The 21,892-nt window shown below is 43.1% G+C and overlaps 1 protein-coding gene across 1 annotated transcript in view; it reads left to right on the top strand.

Annotated features, from left to right (window-relative positions):
- Nucleotides 1–21,892, top strand: part of LOC138304344 (kynurenine/alpha-aminoadipate aminotransferase, mitochondrial-like) — a 439,058-nt gene that overhangs the window by 405,040 nt on the left and 12,126 nt on the right. Inside the window, exons 11-13 of the mRNA XM_069244319.1 lie at nucleotides 2,130–2,194; nucleotides 8,938–9,044; nucleotides 16,214–16,315. Of these exons, the coding sequence (XP_069100420.1) occupies nucleotides 2,130–2,194; nucleotides 8,938–9,044; nucleotides 16,214–16,315 (274 nt within the window). The remainder of the gene's footprint in view (nucleotides 1–2,129; nucleotides 2,195–8,937; nucleotides 9,045–16,213; nucleotides 16,316–21,892) is intronic.

The following is a 21,892-nucleotide window of genomic DNA, read 5'->3' as shown; positions in this document are numbered from 1 at the left end:
CCTCCTGCAGCCGCTGGGTCTCCTGCAACTTGGCCAGTATCTGGCCAATCGTCTCCTGGGAATGGTGGTATGATCCCAGGATGTTGGTGAGTGCCTTGTGGATAGTCAGGTCCCTGGGCCTGTCCTCCCCCTGTCGCACAGCAGTCCTCCCAGTTTCCCTGTTGTCCTGTGCCTCTGTCCCCTGAACCCTGTGCCCACTGCAACTGACCCCAGGTCCCTGATCGTCCTGTGTTTGTGGGGTGTCCTGGGGTCCCTGTAGTGGTGGACACACTGCTGATTGACGTGTCCTGGGGACAGAGGTATGGGCCAGCTGGGTAGGTGCTGTGGTGGTGTTTTCTGAGGGGGGAGGCTCTGTGGTGGTATGGGACTGTGCCTGGGTAACCGACTGTCCGGAGGTCCCTGATGGGCCAGGTGGGTCATCCAGATCCAGGCGAGCAGAGCTGCTGTCATCACTGTGGACCTCTTCTGGGGGGGACTGGTTGTTGCTGGCACCTCCTCTCCAGTGACGTTGGGTGTGGAACCTGTGGGGATGTAAATGCAGCGTTATTGTTTCTGCGTGTGACATCTTGTGCATGGGTGTGTTGGCCTCTATGGTTGTGGCTGCCCTGTCAACTTTGCCTTGAGTGAGTAGTTATTTTGTGGGCTAGGTGACTCTCTCTAGTGTGCATGCTGTGGTGATGGGTGTCCATGCAGGGCTATGAGTGGTGTCCATGCATTGGTGGTGCATGCAGTGCTGGGTATTGGGATGGGTGGGTTGTGATGGTGGGGTGTATGTGAGGTGGTGGGGTGATGGGGTGAAGGTAGGGGTGGGGGTATGTGATGGCATGCAGGTGGTGGGGTGATAGTAATAGAGAATTGACTTACCAGAGTACAATCCTCTTGCTACTCCTGCCAGGCCCTCAGGATGCAATATTGCCAAGACTTGCTCCTCCCATGTTGTTAGTTGGGGGGGAGGAGGTGGTAGTCCATCGCCAGTCCTCTGTACAGCTCTCTGGTGTCTTGAACCACGGAACGCACCTTCCCTCGTAGGTCTTTCCACCTCTTCCTGATGTCATCCCTTGTTCTGTGGTGCTGTCCCACGGCATTGACCCTGTCCACGATTCTCCGCCATAAGTCCATCTTCCTTGCAATAGATGTCTGCTGCACCTGTGATCCGAATAGCTGTGGCTCTACCCGGATGATTTCCTCCACCATGACCCTTAGCTCCTCCTCTGAGAACCTGGGGTGTCTTTGTGGTGCAATGGGTGTAGTGTGAGTGGTGTGTGTGAGGGAGTGTGGGGTGATGTGTTGGGGTGTGTGCTGTGAGGTGCGTGGATGGTGTATGCGTGATGGTGTTCTGTGGCTCTGGTTCAGTGGATGCTCTTGGTGTGTCTCTCTTTCTCTCTCTCTTGGCAATGGTTAGTAGTCGTAAAGGGTTGTGGGTATTGTGTGTGTGTGTTTTATAGTGGTGTGGGTGTGGTGTGTTTATGTGTGTCAGGTGTGTGCAGTTTGAATTGTCCAATGTGGTGGTGTTTTGTATGTGTGTGTGTATTTTGAGCGTGGCGGTATGTACCGCCAATGGTTTACCATGGTTGAATGTCCGCTGCAGTGATTTGTGGGTCATAATGTTGTGGGCGTAGTTCTGTTGGCGTAACGGGGTGGGTTTTGCTACCTCCATTTTATCACTGACCTTTGGGCTGGCGGACTTGTTTGTGTATCTGTATAGTGACGGATTGCTATGTGTGGGTCATAATATGGGTAGCGGTATACCTCCGCGGTATGTTGGTGGCAGTCGACATGGCAGTAAGCGGGATTTACCGCCAATGTCATAATGAGGGCCATAGTTTGCAAAATAACTGTGATGTGAATTTTGTACTGTACGTATGGGCTATTGTTGGTTTGTGAACTGTATACAAATATTGAACTTGGATCTATTTGCACATTAACTGTACTACTTTTTTAATTGTGAAATAATATGATACTATTACTTTTTGACATTTGTATTGTGTTTTGGCATATATAACCATTTTACAGGCAGACTTTCAATTGAGATATACATTTATAGAAATGTATATGTTAATAAAAGCATTTGTTTTTCAAGTTGTTTACCTGAATAGTGTTTTACGGAATATTTACCTTACTGTCTACAGTGTTGCAGAATTCTACAGGTTGCAGAGGGATGCCATGCTCTTGTCAGCAGACAAATGGTTAACTGGTAAGTGATTCTTACAAATATGAAATAATTTGTGCCATGGCTTGGATGTACACTACATAATGCCATCTATTTTAGATATCTGGAAAGAATAATCAATATATCAGTTTATGACTTCACGATCTTTTTGATCCATTAAGATCAATTTCAATGCATTTTAACTAATTTCATTTCTTAAGCATTCAAAGAGGCACAATTGGCAATGCATTTCAGGATATTCAATAACACCTTCATAATGGAATGCCTCCTAAGTATTTAATATACGCCTTGGTTGGAAATACAAAATTGGAAACTATTTACATGTATTGTCATCCAAAGTTCAATTGGGGAGGTGGAAAAATTTAAATTATCACACTTAGTGTAATCCCTACGATGATTTCTTATATGTGTATTTAGAGGGAAAATAATGTATTTGCGTAATTAATTTAGCAGTTTGTGTGTAAAGAAGAATCATTTAAATATAAAATGTATTCTCATTGCTCGTTGTCTTTTCAATACTGGAGGTAAAGTTTATCTTTCCACAGATTAGATCACCTCACTCCCTCAACAATATATCCTACTAACACGTTATACCTATGTAGGTTCAGAAGGATCTAGTCCAGTTTGTTTACTGCATCCGTTAGTATAGCATTGTTTGCATGCTGTTTATTTTCATAGAAGCGTGCCACTCAATTAAATAGTCAGATAATTATTTGTATATAGTTCTGATATATTTTCTAAGTAAAATAAGATTCAGGATTCTGTTGATATAAATACATTTATGTAATACTGCCAAAGGTTTAATAATTTCAATGTCCAGTGCGTTTATCCATCATGCTTGTTTTCTCTTCGTTTGGATTGCATACTATGAGAAAGTGATTTAATAGTTAGAGTAACCAGAGTCCACCAAACTTCTAATAGCTATGGCACAGACAGACAGGTGTACCTTAACAAAAATGTTTAAAGCATTTAGAAGTACCAAAATATTAAAAAAGATAAAAACACAACAAAATAAAAATTCCACTCAAATTTAGAAACAGAGTAAAAATGAATAAACAAAATGACACCATAATGACAAAAATCCAATACAGGGAACTGGGGATATGAATTTTTGAAAACTTAAGGGAAAATAGTGCCTATAAGTGTAAAGTGCCAATGGTAGTCAGTGGTCACAGTAGACTGGGACCTAGGCACAATTTGAAGTGACTGTGATGGAGCATGGGTCAGATACACAAGATAGATTGGTCCCCCTGGAGCTTTGAAGTAGAAAGGTTCAATACAATTACTAAGCCCTAATCCACAAAGCCACTTTTTATAGAAAAACTCTTCTCTGCATGAGACAAAGCTGAAATTGTAGCCGCCACCATGTCGGATACGTCAAGATAGTTAGCCCCTTTGGAGCTTTTAAAGTTTCTGGTTGAAAAAGCTCATAAGTCCCAACAAAAAGAGGGACTCTGTCATTTATTTTGGAGGTGCAGAGATCTCTGTATAGAACAAACCTGAAATTCAGTCCAACTTTGTGGAAATGTTGGTCGGATATTTTCGCAGTAAACCTCTATGGCTCTCCGAGGGACAAAAAGACTCTCAAGGTGTGATGCGGAGGTCACCAGCAAAGTCCAGCCAAAGTTTGAGTTGCCACTGCTCTGCTGGGAACATCCAGGAAAAATACCTTTTGAGGCTTGTTGTGTCCTGTAGCTGCACAGGAGGTCAGCCAACTGACCACTGGAGTCTACTATGTTGTCCTAAGTACAGTGGGGCAGGTTGAGTCATCCAAGGCTTCTCTCAGGTATCAGACTGCAGAATTAGCCTTCTGTTCTCCCACAGGTTCAGAAAGCATTCTAAGGAGGTGCCTTGGGGTGCCATATTTATGCCTGGAACCAGTTAGTGGGTGGGGGGTGAAACCTTGGCACTCCATACTCAATGGGGTAAAAGCTTCCAGGCCAATCCTACCCACATTTTCAATAATACCTGTTTATTTTACCAGAAAACAGTCCCAAAATGCCATGTGCCATAGCAATGGCAAAATGGACAGAATCTTCAGCCACACTAACACATGGTGTCTGAACATCTGGGTTATATAGGGGAGTATACTGTGAAAATCATTGGTGTCCACCCATAACTAACATCAACTTCTAGTTTTATAAGGGCCAGTACTCACAACAAACAAGAGAGAAAATTCTGGTAAGACAAAAGCAGGGTTCTTCAGCACTAGACAATGGATACACAAGAATTGTCTTGGTATTCTGTTTGCTCAGTTTCAAGTGTGCCAAAGTGTTTCAGATGGTTCAAACAGACGTGTCAGTCAGAATTTGACCTTGTGGTGCCCTACTCTTCTACTGAGCTCAATGGAATCAGACCTGCCCATTTGGGTTGACCTGTCAATCACAGTAGCTCCTGGGAGGAATTTCACACCTCATTCAAGCCAAGTATAGGCTGGGAGTTAAAGCTAATTATCCCCCAGGACCTCAGACAGGAAAACGTTAACCCCTATAAGTAACTTTTCCTTAATATTTATTACGAATTCTACTTCACCATCGAATTGGATTTTTAATAACTATTAAAAGTAGTAATTTAATTAGTTTTCTAGCTTTTCCCATTCCTGAGATACAGTTTTAGGACCTGATTTAGAGTTTGGTGGAAGGTGGATGGGTTACTCCATCACAAACATGACCGATATCCTGTAGGACTTTTTCCTTTACGCAGGGTCATCCCCAATCTTTTTGCCTCCTCCCTCCTATTTTTTCTGACCTGTTTTTGTTGGCTTTTGAACTCTGAGCACTTTAACACTGGTAACCAGTGCTAAAGTGCATTTTCTCTCTGTGTAAATTGTATTGTTGATTGGTTTCTCCATGACTGGCATATTTGATTTACTAGTAAGTCCCTAGTAAAGTGCACTAGAGGAGCCCAGGGCCAGTAAATCAAATGCTACTAGTGGGCCTGCAGCACCGGTTGTGCCATCCACATTAGTAGCCCTGTAATCATGTCTCAGACCTGCCACTGCAATGTCTGTGTGTGCAGTTTTAAACTGCCAATTTGACTTGGCAAGTGTACCCACTTGCAAGGCCTAAACCTTCCCTTTTCTTACATGTAAGACACCCCTGAGGTAGGCCCTAGGTAGCCCCATGGGCAGGGTGCAGTGTATGTTTAAGGTAGGACATATATTAATGTGTTCTATATGTCCTAACAGTGTAATACTGCTAAATTTGGTTTTCACTGATGAAAGGCCTATCCCTCTCATGGGTTAACATGGGGGCTGCCTTTAAATATGATTAAAGTGTAGATTCCCCTTGGGAGCGGATAGATATGTGGAGTTTGGGGTCTCTGAGCTCACAATTTAAAAATACATCTTTTAGTAAAATTGATTTTAAGATTGTGTGTTTGAAAATGGCACTTTTAGAAAGTGAGCATTTTCTTGCTTAAACCATTCTGTGACTCTGCCTGTTTGTGGATTCCCTGTCTGGGTCAGTTTGACAGTTGGGCTGTTTGCACCTCTCTCTAGACAGTGACACAAAGGGAGCGGGGTGTAGCCTGCATATCCTAATGAGCCATCTGTGCTGAGAGGGAGGTGAGGCGTGGTCACCCACACCTAAAAGGGCTGTGCCTGCCCTCACACAATGCAGTCTCCAGCCCCCTGGTGTGTGTCTGGGGCCTGGCCTGGGCCAAAGAAAAGAGAGACTTTTCTTTGAAGTAAGCCTACTTCAAAGGGCAAAATGGGTATAAGAATGGCACCCAAAACGACAGACTAGAGATCACTTCTGGAAACCAAGAGGAGCCTCTGCCTGGAGAAGTGCTGAAGAGCTGAGGAAGAAGAGCTGCCCTGCCTGTGACTGTGCTTTGTGGAGCTATCCTGCAGTTGCATTTTCTGCCTGTGCAAGAGTACAAAGACTGGAGTTTGTGTGCCTTCCTGCTTGTGAAGAACTCTCCAAGGGCTTGAAACTGAGCTTGCCTCCTGTTGTTGAAGTCTCAGGGACAGCAAAGGTTTCTCTCTGCCAGCACCTGGAGCCTCTGCTGAGACTCCTGCCCTGCCAAGTGGTGCTCTATCCAGTTCCTGAGGCCTTGACAGGTGAAGCTGGTGGACCAAGGTTGGAAATCCACGCACAGATCGCAGTGCGGGGAAATTTCCGACGCAATCTCCGAGAGCGGCTAAAGGAAGGACACAATGTCAGCCCCGCAGCTGAAATCGATGCAACCCTTGCAGCGTGGCTGTGAAATCGACGCACGCTATTGGAGAAACGACGCTCGGCATCGCTGACAGAGGCTGCAATGACACAATGCCACTGGGTGCAGAAAATCAACGCAAGCCTGCCCGGTCCCGAGGTGCTTTGTCCGGATCGACGCATCTCTCTCCTGCAGGGAAAGAAGTAATGGACGCCGATCGGACCGGAGAAGAAGAAACAACGCACAACCTCACTTGCGAGGTGAGAAATCGACGCACTGTTTCCCTTTTTCAACGCACACTCGCCCATGTGGGTTATTTTGACGCAGCCCAGGTACATTTTCACACCAACAGCGTTAGCATTGTGTTTAAAAGGACATGAAGACTCTTTTTACGTTTTAACTAATAACTTGACTTGTGTATGTTGGATTTTTGTAGTTTTGGTCTTGTTTTGTTTAGATAAATATTTTCTATTTTTCTAAACCTGTGTTGTGCCATTTTGTAGTGTTTTCATTAAGTTACTGTGTGTGTTGGTACAAATACTTTACACCTAGCACTCTGAAGTTAAGCCTGCCTGCTCATGCCAAGCTCTCAAGGGGGCGAACGGGGCTTAGCTGAGGGTGATTCTCTTTTACCCTGACTAGAGTGAGGGTCCTTGCTTGGACAGGGTTTAACCTGACTGCCAACTAAAGACCCCATTTCTAACATATCCCGTCCGCCATTCACATAGGATATAATGGGATTGTAATACGGCAGACAGAATATCTGTCAAGATTGTGACAGGGTAACCCCATCCACTACACTCTAGATTAGGCTCTTGGTCTTTTATTCTGTACTCTGGTTTCCTACATAGAACTAAGCATGCCAGAGGGAAAATATATCTTAGGACTTTAGTACTGTAGGGACACAGTAAAACTATTTGTCAGCGTACTCGCTAGACGTTCATGAAACAGGAGACGGAAGATGCCGGTGATTCTTTAATTATGCTGACAATTCGAAATTGAGACCAGTTGAAATATCAGATGTTGAAGTAGTCTATAGGACAATTTATTATTGCTGAATCTACAGTTTATTTCTCGATTATTTTTGGATCTGTAAGCCCTGAAGAAGTCGTTTAGGGATGTTATTCACTCCCAAAGACGAAACACGTGTTGGCTTGAACGTCTTGTAACCAGAATGTGGCTTGAATTTGGACATATGAACAATTTGGATCAAAGATCGCTCAACAATTAAACATTTTTCATCAAATACCGTGGACTAATTGCTTTAATAAGCGTAACCGAAAGTTGGTTGTAATCCGTTAATTTGAATAATTATGGACTACTGATGTTACAGTTTTCTTCCCTTTGTTCTATACTCATAATATTGTTTTGGGTTACTTTATTACATTTATGTACTTGAGGAGACTTTGATGGATAGTATCATCTTTACATTACGAGTTGTTTAAATATTTGTTATCAGTGTTTTTCTAGGGGTCACCCCATTGTGCAATGTATTATTAGTGTGAGGTTTAGGACCTCTGAGGGTTGGGTGTTTCCCTTGTGGGGTTTCCCCAATAATTATACTGGCAGACTAGTACTTTGAGCGCCATTTCCTCATATTACACCCCGTTTTTAGTACTATTTGTTAACGTGCCCCACTTTTAAATACCATGCACCCTACTTTGTGGGAAACAAGTGAAGTTTTAACCTGCCAAAAAGGGTTATTTTAACAGGTGACACTGCAGATTTTACACTGTAGAAGTCAGGCTCCAATGGCAGACCTGAATCATGTTTTTCTTGTCACAATAGGTCTTGGCACAATAAGCGTTGCACTCCACTAGTGACATTTTAACTTTCAATACCATAGGTGTATTTTCTACATCATATACTGTGACCTTACAAGAAAGCTGAGTAAGCCAATCATGGATCATACACACGGGGAAGCAGTGCCTCAATGTGCAGCGTCTAACAAATCACAATAAATTTTTGCAAACAAATTAGGGCTACCATTCAAAAAGGGGCATTGGCCTTTTCATATTTTATGGTTATTTGGTTAAACTGGATAGCATATACCAACCACAAATGGAAAACCAATGTCAAACTCAACATTTTGTCACTTGTGAGTTTAAGGCATATGTGTATAGAACTAGAGGTCTATGTGGCAGCTACTATGTTAGTGAAACACAATGCGAGTTAAACTATGAATCCATTAACACAGCTCCCATGTTAGAAAAAAGCAAACACATTACCAATTGCTAGAAATACTATGGAAAGCAGCATAATATATTTAAATTCTGTTTCCAATAAACTTTCATGCATCCAAACTACCTTAAAGGGGAGGCAGAAAAAACTGTTGTCAGGATAAGAAACAATGTGGATAAATGCACTGGAAATTGAAATAAGTATAGAATGGAATTAATTGCTAAATAGGACCAAGATTGAAGCTTTCAATGCTTACAAAAATGATGCATTTCCACAAATTCCAAATAGTCAGTGGGATAACCAAATATCATGCATTGCTGCACTTGTTTGGCTTGTCTTAGCATCAACAGCTGTAGCTGAAAATTAAGGTTAGTGAAAGCTAATTTACCTGTAATGTTTTTGTTTTAAATGTCTTTTGTTTGTGCTAGGTTTGGCGGAGTGGCAGTGCCCTAATGCAGGCATGTTTTTATGGATAAAGATAAAGAATATTCAAGATACAGAAAACCTGGTCTTGGAAAAAGCCTTCAAGAAGGAGGTAACATACATCCTCAGTGAAAATTAACATTTGAACATTATACCACAGCTAGTGTTTTTCTTCAGTAAAATTGGTCATTTGATTGTTCACTAATATAGAAACTGATGTTGCTGTATATAGGGGAGCATTATGTTTGCTTCTGGTGATATCAATGTTGACAACCACATTATAATTAAACTGATGACACAAAAACCTGCTTTTGCATTAAAAGTAGGCCTGGGCATAGTTCAAATTAGGAAGGAGGAGCTGGTGAAGTGGTTTTCTGAAATGGCACACCCATATTCATCCATTGGCTGGATCAGCCTTGAGAATGAAATGTCACTGGATATTTTTGCCCACAAAAAGCTGATAAGCTAACTGGTGGACATATTGAAACCTGGGAAACCTTTGCAGGTGGGGTACCACACTGCTCTGGGCAGGATAGGAGGCTCTACATGCTGGCTGGCACCACCGACCTGCGGGGACCAGACCTCCAATGGGAGGACTAGGGGAACTGTTCAGGGAGCAGGAGCCCCAGACTCCTCTTCAATCTGATGCCACCCTGGCCTTGTAAGGAAGGTGGCCCTGCCCAGCGCCTGGAGCCCTGGCCTGTGGGGACTTGGCCTCCCAGACTAAAGCCATGGCTTTGCCACCTCTCAACAAGAGTCTGTTCAGCCTGTAAGAATCCCATACTCCTTCCCAGCCCAAAGCCACCCTGGCTCCTGGTATAGAAGGTGGCCTAGAGCCCTGGCCTGTGGGTACCATCCCTCCCAGGTAAAAGGCATGGCTTTGCCTACCTGTCATGGGGGATTAAGGAAGCCAATTGGCCTGTAGGATCCCCAGACCTCTGACTGGTCGGATACCACCCCCACCCCAGGATCTCCCTGGGCCTTCGTGCTGAGTCTGGCTTTGGCTCGACACCCCTGAGGGGCATGAAGGTACCCCCTGTCTGCTGCCACTATGCCGTGGTTAGGCCATGTAACTCTAGTCCATCGGCTAAGGGTGGCCCAGGCTGCTCCCTTCCACCTTCTTGGTGCCCAAGCCTAGGGAGCTAAGAAAGGCTAAGCCCTCAGCCAACCCTTCATCCCCTTCAGCCTGCCTTGTAAGCCATTTCTCCTTGACTATTAAGGTCTCACAAAGTGGGGGCTTACAGAAGCCGGAGGGGGGACACAACTTGGAGTTAGCTGTGCTGGCCAGCCTGCAGTCATCTGTTTGAACAGGGGCCAGCTATCCTAGGCCAAGCAATGCTCCACAGCACTGGGGTATTGTTATGGTTTAGGTGAGATTCTGACTCCGAGGCTTTCTGTCATAATCCGACAGATGGTAGCTTTGCCCCACTAGCACATCAGCCAATCACATACACCAAATGTAAGAACCTGTGGTTCCTCTCGTACTGAGAAGGATCACAACTGCAACAACACATCCTCAGTAGAGTAAATCTAACCTCTCTCATGACAGTCTAAACAACTCACATTCCCTATTAGTGGGTAAACAATTCAACGCTTGGTGAATTCTGCTTCATAATGATAGGAAGAGCAAACATCGAAGGATTAAAAGTGTGATGTCACTATGAACTCTTGGCTGCCATAAGCCGTTATCTTTTCTGACATCTCCTGCTTGACACCCAAAACAATAGAAGGATCACGAGGCCTCACTTCCACAGTCTGTCTATTCATAATGAAAATTAAGATCTAGTGTGTTTTTGCCCTTCTGCTTCATGGGAGGTTTCTATCCTCCCTGAGATCCCCTTAGGACACCTGCGATATTGTTTGACAGGTTTACCACCCCAGTCAAACTCCCCATTCACCTGCCACTGTCTCCAGAGTAGGTCACCTAGTAGACTTTGGGTGCTTGGAGCCAGAAGCGAGCGCTCCACAGGACTTGCCCCTCTGCATCACCAGATAAGTGAAAAAGCTAAACTGTGGTGGTATTTCACAGGTGACCTGAGGGCCTTCCACTTATTCTACATCTCTTATGTCTCTTTATAGTGCCAGACTGGTGTCAAGCTAAACATGGCCTTCTCCCCCCACTGATTGTACAAGCATGTTCTATTGACTTTGGTTTTACTAGAATGTAGTTAGGAACAGTGGGGCTCTTGTTCATCTATTCATGTGCATCACTAATTAGATTACAAGGCATTTGGCTATCTACTACTACCTTACTCACTAATTAGATGACAAGGCATTTCGCTATCTTGTAGCACTTTACTCGGTTGCTCATTTTAGGTTAACATTCTAAATAGATAGCACTCCCTCCAGTACTACTCTAACAACCCTACCTTTACCTACAGATTGTCAATGAGTGCAACTACATTTCAAGTTTCCTTCACGGCTAATGTTAGATTAATCACATTTAAATATTTACAGTACCCCCTCCAGTATTATTTATCAATCCTAACTTTACACATACAACTATGGTAATATTCAATTAGCTCTAATGCACGTAACATTGAACTAATTCTAATACTGGTAACATTCATCTAGTTCTAAATCCGGGTATCAATGTCACACATTATCATTTAGGTTAACTATTATGTGCCAACATTTTATAATAATATTCTACTTTGAGGGAGATTAAGGTACCTATTATCTGCCAACATTTCTAAAATAATATTCTACCTGAAATGAGATGCAATACACAATGCATTGTGTAACTATGTGATATGCCAATCAATCAGTGTCCATCAGAGTATCCAGGCATATATTTTTCTGAAACAAGAAAGACATTTGTAGTTTAAGATGGGTTATAGCAATGCCACTACATTGAAGCCAAATACCCCGACCTCCTATGATGAAACCATGAAATTTCACAGTGGAACAGTTTGTGAGTTTTGATATCTTGCGATAGTTCCTTGTAGTAGTTGACATTACATTCAAATGCATGTTCAAGGGTACTTTGTGAGTTTTTTATATTGGATTGAAACTTCAACTATCACAGCAGTACCAATCTTATTTCACCTTGATATGTGGTTCCCTATGTGTTATCCAATCACATCTTTTTGCTCTATTAATTGCAAAACAAAATTGTGTCTTTTGATTGTTACGCCCTTTGTTTTAGGGCACGTACCAGATACATGCACAGTTATTTCACATACATCTTTTCAATATCTGCAATAGGTGAATGTTCTATCCCCATGGCAGGCCAACCCAAGCCCTTGCAGCACCTAGGGAGAAAGACCAGAGGACAAGGGGTTCTCTCCAGTGCTTAATTTGTGCTTGTTGTTTCCGGTGCTGAGCACCGGCACTTATTTTTGAGGGACGGGGCTTATTCTTCTGCCTCAAACATTTGCTGCGAGCAAAAGATACAAATGGGAAAGATGGAGGAAGGGAAAAACGAAAAAGCATCACAAAGGGAGAAAGTAGAAAGCTGCTAGAGTGAGCTGAAGGGGCAGGGAGTGGCTTTAAATGAATTGAAGAGGACGAGATGGCTTCAGGATTGGGCCGCCTCAGTATTCTGTTTTCACACATTTAATTGCAGCAGCCGCATGTTCAAGAGGAGGACTTTGGGCACCTGCACCTTTTTATTTACAAATTAAGCACTGGGTCTCTCATAACTTGTCCCTAATAATCCAGAGAAAGGCTACCTGCCTTTCTTGTAATCCATGCACACCAAGTGAAAGAAAGGCATCAGAGCAAACACATTCAACCTCCTGGAGCCCTAGTTGGGCTTGGAGAATCAAATGAGACCTCATCAGGACCTCCGGTTTTAGACTGTCCCTCACAATTCACAGTACAGTGCGGGCTAACCGCTCAAAATCAGGCCAATCTGGAAAGGGTTGGAGCACAGCTGCAGAGTCAGGCCTCCAGCAGCTCCACCCAGGCCCTGGAGGAAGTCTGGTGGGAACAACCAGACAACAAGATTGTCCTGGGATCCTGTTCCTAATAATCCAGAGCAAGGATATCCTCCTATTGTTGTAATCCATACATGAGGAGTGACAGAAGGGAGCGTGACTGAAAAACGCCCTAACTTCCGCGAGCCCTGCCTAGGCTCAGAGTCAAATAATCCCTCATTGCGACTTCCAGGGCAACCCAGCCTTCTCTGGTGGTGGAGAGAAGGTACTCTGTCACTGTTGGGACCAAGTACCCTCCATGCCAAAATAAATCACCCCCTGAGTCTCTAGTGGAAAGATTCAGGCAAGGAATAGGCTACAGGCAACAGACAAGGTAACATTGAAGTAGGTCTACCCTGTGCAATGTTCAATATCACTTAAATAGGCTCATATTTACACTACTTCATTTTGGTTAACACTTGCGCCACTGGCTGTTATACGTTTATCACTTGATTGACATGAATGCTGAAGTTTCCATCACTAGTCTCCTTTTTTTGCTTATTTGTATGAGTGTGCGTGTATTGTGTGTGACTGTGCTATGTTAGAATATTAAAAATGCAACACAATAAATAGCCATGGGGACTGACAGTTTGGCAGAGAGGGTACTGTTTTGCAGTTGCACAAACTAAATCAGCCCCTGAGTATCAGTGGATATGGATGCTGAAATTTCGAACACCTGTTCACCTATTTTGGCTTGTTGTATGAAGGCATATGTATTGTGAGTGACTTGATGTATGAGGTGTGGAGCAACCAGAACTTGAACTTGAAGGATGGTCCCTGGAGGAGACAAGAACTTTGGGACCTGGTTTCTCAGAGCCTGAATTAGATGTCAGGCAAGAGACTATGGGGGCAGAGGCCTCACAGAGCACTGACCCGGGGCATTGTCTGAGCTTCAGAGATACCAGTCATCCCTCCAGGCTCAATGATCTCACCCTTCTTTTTTCTCTTAGATCTGCTAAACCATTTAACACACTTGATCATGGAGATCAGAGCACCATCCGTCAGACTACTCGAGCAGCTCCCCGAATGTGAGGTGCCTGTAACCTCAGGCAGATCCTCTGAGCTGGAAGCATCTGAGTCATCAGTCAATGAGTAAAATGTATCTCCATAATCAAGGGAGTCCACCAGCATCAGATCCCCTCCTGCCCAAACGACAGATACAGGTATCATTTTAATGCCATTGCTCCTGGATTGCCGTGGTATATCTTAGCCGTGTTCTTTCCTCAAGGCTTTAACTTGACAAAGTCCACTCCCAAGTTAGTACTTTCGCTGGTGATTTCAAATATACTAGCAGTCTCCTGTCCCAGTCCAATGGCTAACCTGGCCAGAGGCCTGCGCCTCCTAATCTGGCAACACTAGAAGGTCTCCAAGTAACTCACATGCCTCCCCTTCTGCAGGAGTACACCCTTGCCGACCACTTGAAGAGCTCATCTCTGCCTGCTATCCACCTGCAGTGACAGAGGACAAGCCAACATACCCCTTCCGTATCCTTGTCCGCTCTGCACATTTGGCACGCTCACCCCTAACCTCACTCATTTTGCTGCCAGCATGCAACAGCACTTTCTGCAATACTAAACCACGTAGTCTCTTGTGGCTTGTACCGGCTTTTTGCCCTTTAAACTTGCCATGCCTGATCAGTTTCGCCTTAGCTGGATATACAACTCCTACAGCACCTTGTGATATTGCAGAGACTTCACCCAATCAATCCTGAGAGGGGCGCTGAGGTGTAGGCAGCATGCTTCCTCCATCCGTACTCTCCTTTTGGCTCCCAAAGCACCAACAATGCAGACCCTGCCTGAAGATGCAGAACTTCACCAGTGCCTGGAGGACCGCCCACCCAAGTGCCGTTGCCACAGTCAATTCAGACTCACAGGTGCTCAATGCGGCTCAGGTGCATCCCTGTCGCTGTGGGGTTGTCAGGGCTGCCGCACAAGAGCTACAGGTGCAACACTGCTTCACCCCATGCAGCTGCAGTGAGAAGAGATGCAGCGTGTGTCTGCTCATGCAATCCGCATCTTGCCTACACATACAATAGTCTGAATTGCATTTTCAATAACTGTTAACAAATGTTGCTTTATTATTTTTAATAGCTAGCCCTATTCAAGAGATACACATCCAGACCTTTGCCTCCACTTTGGGAGCAGTTTTTCACATCTCATCAAGCCTAGCATCCATCTCGGTGACAGTTGGAGGCTACTGCAAATTAGTCTCCGGGAGCTTTAGGGAGCGAAAGGGTACATTTATAAAAGGCCTTTCACCTTAAAAGTGACTAACAATCTGACTTCACTATTAAGCTGGGCATTACAAAATCTTCAAAATAGTTATTGAATCATATTTATAACTGGTCCCTAGCCTAGGATAGTAGTATTAGCATCTAATAATGTTAGCCAGTGTTTCCCTTTGGGCCAACCAGTTTCCTAAAGTGAAAATAGCTTTTGGGTGGTAGTCATGGTAAGAACATGTTCATTTTAAATTTCCACATGTCCTACTTTTAGATACCATGCACTCTGTCTTGTGGTCTGCAAGTTCTACATAGGGGGGGGTTATATTTATTAGAGAGTTTTTCTCCTGTTAAAATGGTTAATTTTTGCAGGCAGCTGCGCGCTGCAGTGTCAGACCTTGAGTCTTGTTTGCCTGGTCACACTAGGGGATGTCAGAGTAGCACTGTGATCTAAAGGTGACATATAACTTTCCATCCCGGGGTGTATTTTTGGACACCATAGTTATGTAGCCAATTAAGGTTTAGCAACGTTTGAACTGTGTTAGGGGTCAGGTCACATACACAGGGCACACTATAGCAGTGTCCCAGAATGCAAATCCTAAAATCAGCAATATAAATTCAGCACAAAAAGAGGGATGACCACACAAAAAGAGGCATTTGCACAGAGAGTGAGATGCTGTGTTCAAGGCAACCTGGTAGATTACACGTGTCTCTGTGTGCATGGATGTCTGAGCATGTTCTGTATATGTATAAATATATGGGCTCTTTTCAATTTGTGCATGTTTACTGTGCTTCTTAGTTTTTCTTCATGTGTGACTGTCTCTGTATGCGTGAGTACCTATATGTCTGTTTTCCTGAGAGGGTTTGTCGGTATTGTGCTCTGTGTGCCTGGATATTTGCACGGAGTTGGGATATTTGCATATGGATATTTTGTGTCTGTTTTCCATGAACTATGCATAAAACAAACCTCCTGGATTTTAAAATGATTGTCTTTCTTGCAGATTTTATTTTGTTTTCTATGGTTGTGCAATAGGATGTAGGGGCCCACATTTGCACTGAAACCAGTAGTAGAGAACTGCTTCTCCCAAGAAAGTACCTGATGAAATACTAATGAGGTTATATTTTGTTATTATTGCTTAGGTGCTCCTCGCTCCTGGCAACAGCTATTTAACTGACAGGTCAAAACCTTGTCCTTATGTCAGAGCGTCTTTCTCGACTTGTTCTCCAGAACAGATAGATAAGGTAAATCATGTCTTTATATTTGTAAAAATGTGAACGATTTATGATTTATTCCTACTTTTATTTTTTTGATAACACGTAAACACAAGCTTAAATAACAATCTGTACAAACCATAAAACCGTTAAAAAATATTTAAAATACAAAAATAATAAAAACTGCAAGCTATAAATCACTAAAAAAGTTCCTACAATGTGGGAAAGAGCAGCGTGTATCATCGTCAGACTATCAGAATGTGCCTAAAGTAAGATGTTTCTGCTCTGCTATTTAAAAACTGCACATGAGTAATACTCAAGTGATAAATTGAATCACATGAAAGCAGGCAATGACCTATGTAAGACACGAGAGTCCAGTTTACGGACACGTAGTGGAGTCCTGTGATGGTGGGGCAGAAATGTGATAACTGACCTGAACACTCCAACGAGCCTGAACCGGAAGGGGGAAATGCAGCAAGCAGGGGTGCTTCTCTCCCTCAGGATCCCATTCTTGCCAATCTGCCGGTTCGAGTCTTCCTATCTCACAGGCTTTCAATTTCAAGTTGCACTCACACATGCAAATACTCATGCATACAAACACTGAAACACATATAGACACAATATCCAGACACGCATACAGAGACGGTTATACAGACACATTTTCTCTGCTTCGATTTCTGATTGGGCAAGAGGGCATATGATTGCCAAGCGCTGAAGCTCCATTATCTGACATGCTGCACTTCCTATTGTTCATACTCCATATCATATATGTATTGTGTCTGTGTAAGGCCAGGGTGTAACAGCCACAGTCTGACACATGCTCAATACAGCAAGTGGAGCCTTCTTCTGTTGCAACGATGATACTACAGCTTTTACAAGAAAACAAACGATGTGTAACATTTTTAGTTTTCATCTAATAACTGTAACATTTAATGCAATTAGCTGAAGAGGAAAGCGGTGGGTCGACGCCCTTATGCCCTCTTATATATAAGCCAGTACTGGAAGAGGGATTGCTTTACTCAGGTCAAACATGCAGTATTTATTTTCTATTCTGCCTCTCTTACAATTATCCCCTAAATCAGCTTTCATGTGAGGAAAGCTGGTTGTTAATCAGGTATAGAGAACATAGCAAGTCTGAGCTGTACGAACTTATTTGAAATACCTAAAAACATAAATGGGATGTGTACTTTATCCGAGGATTTTACTGTTGTAGTGCACTCATCTGCTATTATCTATCTCATTTTATTTCTTTAAAAAAACATTTAATTAGGATAATTATTTGTTTATATGCTTTTCAAATGCTGGTGCATTGAATTCCATTGCATCTCCTTGGTTGGTGCGGGCAGTTGCTTTGTCAGATATGAAGGATTAAAGAAGTGATGAGTGAGCCTATTTGTACTTAGCGGAGATTGAAGTCTCTCAGAAAACCCTCACCATATAAGGAGATATGTTGGTCTGTGCTGTAATTAATAAAGTCCACCATGACGTCCTTTCTGCTGTCCGTGAATAAATAAAGGAAACTTAGCATCAAAAGTGTAGGTGCTGTGTTTGTGATCCCCAATGTGTGGTATCATAAGTGGGAGGCGTTTAATGAGTTGGTCACTTTGGTTCTTAATGAGTTCCATGATTATGAGTGTGTTCCACTCCTCTTGAATTCATATCTTTATGGAGATGGAGGTTGTAAGAAATCTGGGTCAGCCAGTCAGCGGACCCCATGGCAGCTAGAGTTACTGTTCCCTAATCATGTCAACTAAAGTCACTTGCTTCTGGTGTTCTGGAGCTCCTGTACTGCAGACCATCAAACTGGGATGCAAGTGCCCCTTTTAGAACTTGGCTGTCAAAGTAGCAAGTCCAAGACTAATTCAGGGTCTTTGAGCTAGAAATTCATAACTAAGGAACACAATAAAACTACTCAATTAATCGTTCATTCTTGAATCTTTATTCAATTTTGTATTATAAAATCATAAAAGTACAGTAAAAAGCTCAAGCATATATCAAAGTATTTTATACGATAATTATTAAAAAGTTGTTTATTTTGCCAGTTGATCTCAGCAACTATATAAAAAGCTAGACATCACAAGAAACGCCAAAATGAGAGACGCAGAATTCGTAAAAATACAAGACTTTCTAAAATTATTCATAAAAAAAATAGCGATCAGGGAACCAAAGATTTTACAATTAATCTCTATGACCAGATAGATAATAGTTTGATTTTAATTATTGCCCTAGGGTTCTCAATGCCAACGAAAATTTCGTTGAGAGTATGGGGTAAAAACCTCCTAAATTGATCCACAATAGCTCCCTCTCAGCTTTTTATGGGGTTTAAATAGCCTACCTCCGGAAACGTTGAACCCCTTCCAAGTTCATGAGCCTTCGTGAACCTATTTATCCTAGAGTAAAAACCTCGTGGAGAGCTGTTTTCATAAATTACATTTTCTATGTGCCCCAGCGCTTTCCGTAAGTGTAACAGGCAAAGGATATAGGCTATCAAGCTATTGCCCATTATCATGTCCTCCAATTTCCTTAAATATCTAAAAGCTGTTTGGTGCTCACGTATGTTCTAGTTTAAGAATATTGGCCTTAGGTAGCATTTGCTTGGTGCTGTGTACAATTTAGAAACAATTGTTAAATGCAATGTTGTTTTAGCAGAGTAGGCATCATATGGACATTTCAGACAGAGGCGGCCAATAATGTCTCTCTGAGAAGGTGGTCATATGATGTAAAATCCTAAGTCTAAAATTGGCCAGGAACCTATGGTATTGGTAATGAATACCATCGAGGTAAAATGTTGTCCCCACCGTTTCTTCCCCATTTATGTAACCTGTGACTGTGACTTCGGCTTACTCAGCAGCTGCTCTTTTTTGCCACTTCCCTCAATAAAGACTTTAGACTAGTCTTAGATATTTCTGCTCCAGAACCTAGATGCAGTAAAAAAAAAATACAAATCTGTATTAGTTTTCAAGCACTCCATTAAATTTTGCAGACAAGGTATTTCTTTGGTCTCGCTAAGGACATACAGTCTGCCAATATCACTCTTGTAAATGCTAGTTCAGGACAGGACCATACTGAGTGCCATAATTGCACTGGTCTGAAGTTGAATGATTCCTACATGATTCCTACATCAAAGATTTAATAAATTGTATATGACATCTAAAAGTATATGTTGACTTTGGTATGGCTAGAAGCCTCCAGAGATACTTATTTTTGTAAAGTTGGATCCCTTTTAGGGGGTTATTTAATCACTATAAGTGCTCTTGAGAGTGCACCCCCTATAGTATGTGAGGCCTTCAGAGGATGCTCCCATTAGTTTGTCTGCTTAGTAGTTGCTAGGGTTTACATTGTGGATATCTGCTTTGGGATCGTGGTCTTGGGATCGATCCTCAAGGAGGGATCCACCAGGAAGATGCAACACTACAAAGATGACATTGCCCTTTTACCAGCAGTGTCTCTAGTCTTAATTGGCACTCAGAGAGCATAGTTATGGCATGAGGAGGCAACAAGTTTCACTTTCACATCACAGTAATTGGAAAAAAAAAGTATTTCAAATGCACATTATGTCCACTTTATTAAAATGGTTAACGCTACCTAGCAATTGGTTTTGGGGAGACGCCCACCCCCCCCACCGGCCAGGGCTTAGGTCCTACACAATCCCTTGGTTTTGGCCATAGTATTACGTTTACAGGTCATTCTAGGTAACAGAAAGTAATGTGGAATCCATGGAAGTCACACCACCCTGAAATCTCCTGGGCGTCAGGTTTTTAGAAGTATTTGAATTTCATAGGTTTCCTCTGGTGCCGACCAAGCCTGGGCCCAAATACTCCTGCTCCCCACTGTTGTATTCTTGACTATGACTTTAAGTAGAGTGCATTCCTTTAAATATTCAGAATCCTAATGAAGTTCCAATGAGAATGTAACTGGAAGGGAAGGGAGTTAAGATCACTGCACTCTGGAGTCCAGACATGTATGTGTTATCTCATTCTTATGAATAGTCTTCTAATAAAATTATTATCTACTACAAGGATTCAGTGACTTCTTCACCCACATTGCCAAAATGGGTCAGTTTCTATGGTGAAAAGTTGATGTCTCAACGTTGCATTTTGGGGCTGCTGCCGTTGTGAAGCATAGTCACACACGTGGGGTGCCATTTTTGTTGAAATGTATGACATTGCTGGATGGTAGGGATTTTGTGGATCCCTGCAGATTTCAGAAATAGCTCTCATAGCAATCTGAGGAATATATGTGTTTTTGCCAGGTTTGAGGTGTACATGGCATTCTGGGTATTAGAACAAAGGTTCCACAGAAGCCTCACCACAGTAGATTCCAATGGATGTCGAATTTCCAGAAATGACTAGGTTTAATACACTTCTCTGGGTAGCAGCTGACCTCCAGGCCCAAATAACATTGAGATCACGATTGCTAAAATGGCTCAATTTGGAAGGCAAAATTTTAGGTCTCGATGTTGCATTTTGAGACCTTTCCTATTGTTGACACTAGATCCACCCACAGAAATGGATTACCATTTTATTGAGAGAAGTGTAGGAACACAGAATAGTAGAACATTTGTTATTATCAATTTAATTATTCTTACTTTTTGGCTTCCAAATTTAAGTCAGTATACAAGAAGGAGCAAAATGTCTCTCATGATAGTACAGGTAACACCAAAGTCAGAGTTGCACAAATACCACTATTCCTAAACTCAGTATTTTAGGCATAGTTAACCCCCGGGTACCCTGGATGAGCTGGTCAATTTTTTAAAGACATTTTCTGCCCCCCCTGGGGGCAGATCAGCCTATTTTAATTAGGCAGATCTGCCCCCAGGGCGGGTAGAAACCTCTAGACACCAGGTATCCTTTTTTTTTTATCTACACGTGGGGAGCGACCCCTTAGGCAAGGGTCACTCCCCCGGGGGGCAGAAACAACTAGACACCAGGGATTTTTTTTTTGTCACGTCAATTTCATGCAAGTGGAGCGACCCCTTAGGCAATGGTCGCTTCCCTGTGGGGCACATTTATGTTAGGCCATTTCGGCTCCCCTTGGGGGCAGACAGGCCTATTTTAATTAGGCCGATCTATCCCCAAGGGGGAACGAAACTACTAGGCAGCAGGGATTTTTTTTTTTTTTTAACAGATGGGGGGTAATTGTATTTTAGGCCATTCCTGCCCACCTTGGGGGCAGGTCAGCCTATTTCCATTAGGCTGATCTGCCCCCGGGGGGCAGAAACCACTTAGGCACCAGGGATTGGTGTGTGTTTTGTTTGGGGGGGCAGTCCCTTGGCCAAGGGTCGCTCCATATGGGGGCACATTACTGTTGGCCATTTCTGCCCCCTTTGGGGGGAGATTGGCCTATTTTTGTAAGGCCCTTCTGCCCCCAAGGGGAGCAGAAAGCCCACCAGAGACCAGGGAAGATTTTGTTTTTAAAAAAAGAGGGTGGGGGGGTGGGGTCAAAGTTGTGCTGCCCACCGGAAGGCAGATAAGGCAAGTACCTCTGATCCACTCCCCAGGGGGCACAGAAAGCCTACTAGATGCCAGGGAATTAAAAAACAAAAATAGTAAGGTGGCGGCTAGCAACCAGTATAGGCATGGTTATGCCCCCACCCCAACTGAAGGG

Source organism: Pleurodeles waltl, chromosome 1_2, assembly GCF_031143425.1.
Source record: "Pleurodeles waltl isolate 20211129_DDA chromosome 1_2, aPleWal1.hap1.20221129, whole genome shotgun sequence".
Classification (NCBI taxonomy): domain Eukaryota; kingdom Metazoa; phylum Chordata; class Amphibia; order Caudata; family Salamandridae; genus Pleurodeles; species Pleurodeles waltl.
The sequence above is the reverse complement of the archived record's forward strand: the minus strand, read 5'-3'. Positions and strand labels throughout refer to the sequence as shown.